This window comes from Grampus griseus (assembly GCF_964374135.1).
Source record: "Grampus griseus genome assembly, chromosome: 6".
Lineage (NCBI taxonomy): Eukaryota > Metazoa > Chordata > Mammalia > Artiodactyla > Delphinidae > Grampus > Grampus griseus.
In genome coordinates, this window is record NC_139000.1 from 41,763,978 (window position 1) to 41,773,510 (window position 9,533).

The 9,533-nt window shown below is 39.8% G+C and overlaps 1 protein-coding gene across 2 annotated transcripts in view; it reads right to left on the minus strand.

Annotated features, from left to right (window-relative positions):
- CEP78 (centrosomal protein 78) overlaps positions 1-9,430 on the minus strand; it is a gene marked incomplete at both ends in the record, with an annotated part of 31,878 nt that extends 22,448 nt beyond the window's left edge. For both annotated transcript variants that reach the window (XM_082656461.1, XM_082656460.1), the window contains 6 exons: positions 295-408; positions 2,415-2,589; positions 4,583-4,686; positions 5,742-5,814; positions 5,906-6,078; positions 9,178-9,430. In XM_082656461.1, the coding sequence (XP_082512587.1) occupies positions 295-408; positions 2,415-2,589; positions 4,583-4,686; positions 5,742-5,814; positions 5,906-6,078; positions 9,178-9,430 (892 nt within the window). The remainder of the gene's footprint in view (positions 1-294; positions 409-2,414; positions 2,590-4,582; positions 4,687-5,741; positions 5,815-5,905; positions 6,079-9,177) is intronic.
- Positions 9,431-9,533: the final 103 nt, after the last annotated feature.

Genomic DNA, 9,533 nt, shown 5'->3' on the forward strand with positions numbered 1-9,533 from the left:
GTTTGAACCTCGCGGGTCCACTGACACACAGATATTTTTCAATAAGTATGTACTATCGTCCCACACGATCCAAGGCTGGTTGAATCCACAGATGTGGAACCACTGACTATAAACTTATACCCAGATTTTCAACTGCTTGGGGGGCGGCATCCCTGACCCCCACGTCGTTCAAGGACCAACTGTATACGATCAGGAAAGTTAAACACATGAAGTTTTAAAAACTGTCAATACGTGAACAAATTCTTTTTGTTTTGCTAGGTGTTAATCAATTAAAAAAAAAAAGTGACCACATACCAACAAGTGGGTTTTTTCTTATATCCAAAACGACCAGAGTTCTGTTGGTTTCAAGGGCCTTTAGTAAAGCCTTTGCTCCTTCACTGGTGAGGCCACACTGCTGCAGGTCAAGTGCTTTGGATGAAAGACAAAAGGTCACTTGCTAACTCTATACAGATTTGACATATAGACAACTCTCATTTTCTCACGTGTGGAAGAGTCCTGCACAAGACCAGTCATGGCAGGTTTGTAATTTTGGGTATGGAAAAAAACAGAAACGTATACACACACACATAATGCATAATCTAATTTAAAAACCTCTTCTTGGATGTGCAATGATAACCCTGCCTTTAGTGCCAATAAATCATCCAACATATTTTACAATTAAAGAACTGAAGAATAACTGTATATAACCTATGAGCAAAAAACATCACAAAATGAATCTCAGTTCATAATTAGCAAGGGCGGCAGTGGCATGTAAACCTCACAAGCAAAAACTGGTGGAGCTCAGAAATGCACTGCATTCTTTTGATCATGATCTTGAGCTCCAAATCACACTTGAAACTAGTTAAAAGGGGAAAACAAAATAGAAGAAATGTAACAACTTTTCCATTGTTCTGTTAGTTTTAGAACAAAAAGACAAGTCTAAGAGGATACAAATAATAACAAATTCAAAGAATGTGTGAATAGAGAATACATACTAAAAACCTATCTTGAAAGTATCATGGTCAAGAACTTTCTCAGTAAAAGGTCAGACTAAAACCAGAACAAATGATCATGACTTCTAGTAGTTCTGGGGCTGAACAACCTATTCATTTAAACAAAAGGGATCATCACAAAAGCACAGGTATTAAAAAATATTACATGAAAGGAAACTATCATGAGTCTTTTTTTTAAGTGCTGTGTGTACCATCGCATTAAAATAACTGAAGTCTTTCAACACCCCACGACACCCAGAAATAGCAAGTCAGACATATGGATCTGACAGGATATGATACAACCCTTACAAACTCTCACTACAGAAGAATGGACACACGGTGTAATTAACCAACTAGCCAAATTAATACAAACAGCCAGTAAACCTCTCTAGTAAATCAAATGAATACAAAATAAAATGTGGTTATTCTCCTATCAGATTAAGCCACGATTCTGTAAGAAAAGCCTTTAAAATGTCTATACCCTTTTGATCCAACAACTGTCTTTCTAAGAATTTAACCAAAATAAATAGTCAGAGATATAGGTAAGGATATATATCAGAGTACTATTTGTAACTGAAAAACTGGACATAGCTTATATACAAGATGGATAAGCTATGTGTACTGTGGCATATTCATATAATGAAACACTGAACAGTCACAAAAAATGATGCAGTAAACGCAAATTTACTGACTTGCTAAAATGCTCATACTAAATTAACTGAAACAAGTTATAAAATTTGGAGTAATCCTACTTGCATAAAAAAGGGAGAGGTACTCATTTTTGTAGTTTTACAGTTTTTTAAAAGTGCTACAAGCCAGTGTTTGTGAGAGGGAGGCTTCACATCCACTGTTGGGGTGGACTACAAATTGGCATAGCATTTCTGGATGGTAAGCTGGCAATGTGTATCAAAAGTCTTAAAAATATGTCACACTTAGTCATTCCACTTCTAGTAACTTATTCTACAGAAGTAATCCCGAAGGACACAGAGATGTACATACAACGTATTCACATTGTTTCTGACAGGGAAAAGCAAACTAAATCTAATTGCAAAGAATTGATTAAACTATGGGACATCAATACGATGGAATACTACATGATACATCATTAAGTGAAAAAAGCAGGAATATGAAATAGCAAGTATACTACAATTCTATTTTTGTAATCCCTAAGTGTACAAATATATTTATAGGAAAAAAAAGACTTAAAGTATATACACCAAAATGAACAGTGATTATGTCTGGGTATTCAGATTATAGGTAATTGTTCTCTTGTTACTCTGTATTTTCTATAAAGGATATATGCAACTCTTAGAGAAAGTTTAAAAGCAAAATAAAAGCTGTCAGAGAAATGAGGCTTTAAGAAAAATCCTATCACAACGTATCATGCCAAAAGCTAAGCACATATAATATTAAAAATTCAATATTTTCAATTTTAGAATTTACCTCTAAGCCATAAATCCTCACTAAGAGATTCTGCAAAAGCACTTGCACCCAGGTCACCAATAAGCGTGTTGCAGTTCAGAGTGATGCGCCTCAAACCAGCCATACAGTCAAGATCAGGTCTCCTGTAACGAAGACTCTCAGCCCAGGTTTCTTCATGCCTTCTGATAGTCTGATACTTCAAAGATTTAATGGGATGAAATTAAGATGCTTGAATAAGGAAACACGGTGTGCCTACTGAGTATGGCTTATTATGTCAGAGATTTACACACACACACATCAAGCATATATGCCAGGAGAATCAACCTGAGAAATTAAACAGTCAGTTCTGCTTTACGAGTCCAGTGACCCAGATTCTAGTCGGTCAGTGATTAGATTCCAGCCACTGGATGACCTGTTCTTGAACACTTACGTAAAGTTGGACAACTCAATTACAGTCCATGAATTATTTTCCTTATCTTCTAAGTCAGGAAATTGGTTCTAAATTCTATCATTGCTGAGGTTCTAAATTTCATCATTCTGTCCTACGGTCTCCAAACACCTAACTGGGCAACCCATAAGAAAACTTTTTAATATGCATCTTATTTATTAACAAATAATATACACGAAGTTCTATACATATAATTTATGTACATTATAAACTACACAGATATTTTTTAAGTGATACAAAGGTAAACAGGTTCTAATATTTTCTTTTCCTAACTCCTAAGGCATTATTTTATTTTTAAAAAAATATTTATTTATTTATTTGGCTGTGTCGGGTCTTTAGTTGCGGCATGCCAGATCTTTTAGTTGTGGCATGTGGGCTCTTAGTTACAGCATGCATGTGGGATCTAGTTCCTTGAGCAGGGATCGAAACCAGGCCTCCTGCATTGGGAGCACAGAGTCTTAACTGCTGGACCGCCAGGGAAGTCCCAGGCATTATTTTAAAAACTATATTTACAAAAATGGATCTCACATGCTCCCTAGGGTATGCACACAAACTTCAGAGGCCTGGACTATGCAGAGCCAGTTTGATGTGCCTTGGGAAAATAATGGTTTGACATTTAACCACAAGTATTGTCTTAAAGACATTCAATTCTTTATATTTATAAAATAAATTTTGGTAACAGGGAACACTGACTTTAAATGAAAAAAGTCTTATTACATTCTTGAAAAAATAAGACTCAAAGTGCCTTTGACACTCTAAAAGGAAAATCATTAGTGTCATTTTTCTATTAACAATAACTTATAAAAGCTACAAGCAGAAATAACAGCAATCACTTACACAGTGCTTAGTATGTGCCAGGCACTATTTATACAAATTAGTTCATTTAAACCTCATAATGAGGCATAGAGGTTAAGTGATTTGTCCATGGTCACTAGCTATGAAATGGGAGAAAGCGAATTTGAACCTAGGCCATTTGGCTTTGGCACCCAAGTTCTTGACTGCTTTCATTCCCAGGGGTCAATGGACTTGCCCTGTATGGGCTCAAAGAATTTTTCAATTTTTAAAATCTAAATTTAAAAATTGCCAGCTTTGTGGGCTATACAGTTTCTGTTGCAACTACTCAACCCCACTGGTGTAGGGTAAAAGTAGCCACAGCTACCATGTAAACAATGGGTGCGACTATGTTCCAAAAAACCTTTCTTTACAAAACCAGGGGACGGGCTGGATCTGGCCCACCAGCCATAGTTTACCTATCCCTGATCTGCACCAGCAAACTATTAAAAAGGCTTCATGTAAAATTATTAAATAACTTTAAGCCTAAATACAGTAATTATAACCACTGTAAAGTTGTTAAGGCATTATTTTAAAAACTGTATTTACAAATTGCTGATGTAGTGATTTTTATTAGTTTATAAACTACATCAGCTAATAAACACTGGATTCATTTAAGTCTTGAAGACTATAATGGCATAGTTTCTGCACAGCATCACAATCAATGTTTTCAGTAACTAAAAATACATGAAAGTATTATTATGTATTATATATTAAATGTCTGATTTCTAAATTTAAGTGGACTATCTTTACTAAATGGTAGAATCCCAAACTGAAAACTGGTCACATTCTTTCAACAAAACTAAAGCTGCACTCACAGGTATCACACAAAAATGAACTGCCATCTGTATCAATATGTTAATGTGCTTCAATCACATATGTTTTCATGAAAGTTTAAACATAAAATCACCTTTAAGATCTTGGCCATGTGATCTGCTCCCTGCCATGTCAGATTACACCCCGTGAAGTTTACTGTCTTAAGAGTGATAGAGTTCTTTATACCTTGACAAATAACTAAAAGGGAAAAAAAAAAACCACACACACAATAAGATGAAGAGCCTATACATTTGTCAATCTTGACTTATTTGCTTTTCTTGAGTCAATTGGAGGTTTATAGCCACATTCTTGAAATCATTAACTACAATCTTCCCAAACAGGTAATTGACGAACCAATACATTCTAAAACTTGTCAGTAACAAAGTGTTATTCCAGTTTACAGCAACAGTTTAATTCTATTTAGATACTAAAACTGAATACACTGAATACTGCAAACTTTATTCCCAACCACTAAAGTACTACATACCTTTTGAGACATAGGAAGAAAAAGAAAAACCTAAAAAGCATAAGACTCTTCCGATTTTCATTTCCAATGATACTTCCCAATCTTGATTATCAATCAACAATTTAAATGTCAACTATAAATCTAGTATTTTATTAGGTGCTATGCAATATACTAGAGCAATAGAAGATAGAGGACCTCAAACACTCTGTTCCCTCAAATTGAAAGGCAGGCTTCCTGACCCCTCCAGACCACTACTGGACACAGGGAACACACACTAATATTTCAGGACCCCAACCAACAGTCACCTGCTTTGTGATTACTTCCATGACACACCCCCGCCAACACCACTGAGTTTGCTGCTCCTATGGGACGTTACAAATATTTCCTATTTTAACACATACCACAGTGCATTATAATTATGATTGCAGATAGATGTTTTAACAATTTAAAGATAATGATGACTTTTTTGCTCTTTACATCTTGTTATTTCCCTTCCCGTAATATTTCTTGAAGAGAAACCATAAAAATATAAACAAACACAAAAAACAGAAAATATACAAAATGTGTGGTTTGTGGCTTAACACAAACTTAAGTAATATTAGTTGTGACAGTATCCAGCATGACAAACTTCCATGGTACAAACGAGAATGGACCAAGGTTTGAGCAGGTACAGGAGACAATCCAGGCATGAACAACAGCAAGAAAAGGTGGACAGGAAGTAACATGGTGTGTAGGAAATCATGAGACCAGTCTGATGGGAAGAGACTTAAACAAGACTGAAACTCACTTTCTAAACCTCCATCTCCAATTGGACAATTCGCAAGACACAGGTGCACCAAAGTGGCCGATTTATTCAATCCCTTTAATGGGGAGAAAAAGTTTAAAATTTTATTGGTTTAGTATGCCCCAAAAGCAACTATCAAATGTTGGCAGGACACAATGAAGGCTTACCTTTGTTAACATAGTTAAGTCTCTCTCTCTCAGAACTAGCCCATTTAGCTCCAGGTTCCTTAGCGCACCCGACGCACTCACACAGCATTTAAGAGCTTTACACAACTGGAAGGTCACATCTTTATTTCTTATCGCAGGAACACGACTTCTGTAAACTTTATTTCTGTCAGAACCTAAAGCAAAATTATTGTAAGATGAGTGATTTAAACCATACATTTTATCATCATTAAAAAGCACCTAAAAAAAAAAAGCATCTGCTCTGTGCTAAGGATTAGAAATGACTCCTGCCCTTAAAGCCTTGATTAAGGAGGGACATGTGTAAACTCAAAATTTCAATCACATGAGATAAAGAAACATAACCTTTATGCACAGAGATTCTTTTGGAGGCAAAAAGTTATATCTAAGTGATGGCTTCATGATAACCCTGAGGTAGAATCTAGAAAGATGAGACTATGCAGAGTTGCAGTAGGAGGTGCATTAACTGCAGAGAGAGCACCTGTGCAAAGACACTCAAGCCTGACACCTGCTGGGCACTGTAAATACTGCAGGTGGGGATGACTAAAGGCCAGGGGTCCAAGTGTGAGAAGAGACAAAAATTAAAATAGAGATGTTGGCCGAAGCAAGCCTGGGAGAGAGCATGGCTTGCATCCCACAGGTGATGAGGCCTGGGGCTACCACTGGCTGAGTAAGGGTGCCTTCGCTAATTAGAAAAAGGCGCCCCGCTGCTGAAGGACCGATTAGATAAAGGGAGTGATCACAGAAAGCTCCCCTTCCTCAGGGCCAAATAGCCCCATGAGGCTTGGAAGAGCACAGTTCAGACTACACGCCTCTGTGCAGAGCACACGCTGGCGGCTAGTATGCACTAAATCTGTGTGGGCAAGCCATTAGCAGCATTGTTTTAAGCGTATCTTTCTATTGTAGAAGATCACTCAACCCAAGTAGGCAGATGAACTTAGAGGAACTGAGCCCAGGGGCCGCGAAATCACCCAAGAGCTTCTGCCATAGTCCTGGCAAAATGTAATATGGATGAAGAAGCAAATTTAGGAGGAGGCCAAAATCTACAAGCTAGACCCACTGGATGCAAGACATAAAGAAAGTTCAGTGAAGGAGCTCTGAAGAGAATGGGCTCTGCAATAAATTTTTCTTACATTCAATGTAAAATATTAGGCAAAATTAAGTATAGTGGCCTTTACGGTCCCTTCCAGCTATAATTTCTTTTGATTTCTAAGTTAGTACTCTGGTTAAGTAAAGTCCCTTCAGAGGTACAGAACAGTTCCTACACCTGAATGGGATGCAAAGAATAATCTGACTTCTCTTCACCAGGGGATGAGTTGAACTGTCCTTGAAGAAGAGATAACAGATGGTGTGAACCCCAGATCCTAGAAAAGGGCCAGGCAAATGACAAGTATTCAGGTTTTTGAAAACAAATGAACAATCACTTCCTCTCCTAGATCTTCACACCCTTCCTCTGCTGGCTACTTTTTCTCAGCTTATAAACATCCTCAAATATACCCACCTAAAAAACTCTCAGACCTACGATTCTTTGGATCTTCTTGTGGGTAACCTAAGTCTCTCCCATGCCTTCAAACACCTGTCCTCCCAAAAAGCCCAGATCTGTACCTTGGGCCCAGACCCATCTACCAGGCCCCTCTAAAGCACTGAAGATGAAGTAAGATCCTCTCCCCATCCCCAATCCCTTCCTACTGTGCTCTGTATCTCACAAAAAGATGCAGCTGTAAACTGTCACCCACACTTGCTGCCCTCCCTTTTCTAACTGGTCACCAGGCCCCACCCAATCTCTCTCGGATCTCTAAAATCCAGTCCCACCTTTTATAACTTAAGTGGGACCCTTAGATTACAATTCACCCTGCACCCAATCAACTGCCTTCCATACGGAGGTCCGAGTGAGCCTCTAAACCAGAAGTCCATCTCACTGTTCTTTAGTGTTTCCCTCAGCCTTCAGGATAAACATCCAAACTTCTGACAGGACAAACAAGGCCCCTTTCTGTTGGGCCCCACTAGGTTTCCAGTATCAACTCTCATTTCTTTCCCAAACCCTGAGTTCCACTCCTGTACCTTAGTTTTGCCATTTTTTCTTATATTTCTCAAACTTTGACACACACTTCTCCCTCCTACTACCCCAGGAGCTTCTACATATCCTTAGAAAGGATGGCACCTCCTCCAAGAAGCCTACCCTGAACTTTCCCTTCCAAGATTCTGTGCTCTGCAAAGGGGAAAGGTGGGGGGGAAGGATAAATTAGGAATTTGGGATTAACATATACACACGACTATATATAAAATAGGTAATCAACAAGGACCTACTGCATAGCACAGGGAACTCTACTCCATATCCTATAACAACCTGTATGGGAAAAGAATCTGAAAAAGAATGGATATATGTATAACTGAATCACTTTGCTGTACACCTGAAACTAACACAATATTGTAAATCAACTGTCCTCCAATATAAAATAAAAATTAAATTTAAAAAAAGAAAGATTCTGTGCTCTTTAGCACCAGAACTCACTTCTTCCAGAGCACTGACTACTGTGCTTGTGTTTACCTGCCACCCAGTAGAAGGGAAGATTACCTATGGCAGAAGCATCGTCTCCAGCAGACCTTGGTTCTGACAACTCATTCAAGTGCCAGGATACTTTACCCACATAACCTACTTCATTAATTCTAAGAACCCACAGAAAGAGTGGTTTTTAATGTCATTTTACAAGTGTGAGGAATGTAGTTCAAAAGTAACCTGCCCAGGCCACAGAGCGCATAAGCCCTAGAATTCAAACCCTAAGTTGCCTTCACACCTGTGCTCGTCCCACTATATGATACGACTATTTTGAAAAAAATTTTTTTTTTCCTGAGCCCTGTTTTAATGGAAAGGAAATGAAGCTGGGATATATCAATTTCCTAATCGCTTTGGTCTGTACGGGACAAAGTCATGCAACAGACCAAGTAACATCTGTGGAACAATTAACGACGCTCCAAACTGTGCTAAGTGTTCTACATTGTAGAGTCTACAAGCATTAACAGAGTGCCTCCTTGTAACCGCCACAGAGAGTGGGTCCTGTTAAGCCCATACTACAGATGAGAACACTGAGACCTAGAAGCCTTAAGGCACTCCGCAGGAGTCCTAGGCCGCACGCCCCGTCTGGTGCACGCACACCCGGGCACTGGGCACCGGTTCTAGTGCCCACCCTCCACCTTGCACCATCAAACCCCGCTTCGCAGCGCCGACACCAGAGCCCCTGGAAGCGGGAACTACAAACCTGTCTCGCCAAGCCATGGCTGGAAGAAGCTCCTGATACAGATCAGGGGCAGATCTTTATTAATCTTGAGGGTGCTCAGAAGCGGCGCCCAGTCCAGCCCGCGGAGGCGGTCGGCGTTGAAGTCCAGCACGCCCCCCCGCAGAGAAGCGCGCACGGCGGGCAGAGGCACCGAGTCCTGCAGCGCGCACAGGTACTCATAGTGCGAGACGAAGTCGGCCGCGCTATCGCGGCGCAGCTTCACCGAGTGGATCATGGCCCCAGCGCGGCCTCGGGGGACGCTGGCTGCGGGCACGATGCCCACACCCGCCTGGGGACCCCGGCTCGCCTCCCGGTCCCTCCGGCGCCCACTGCCCGGC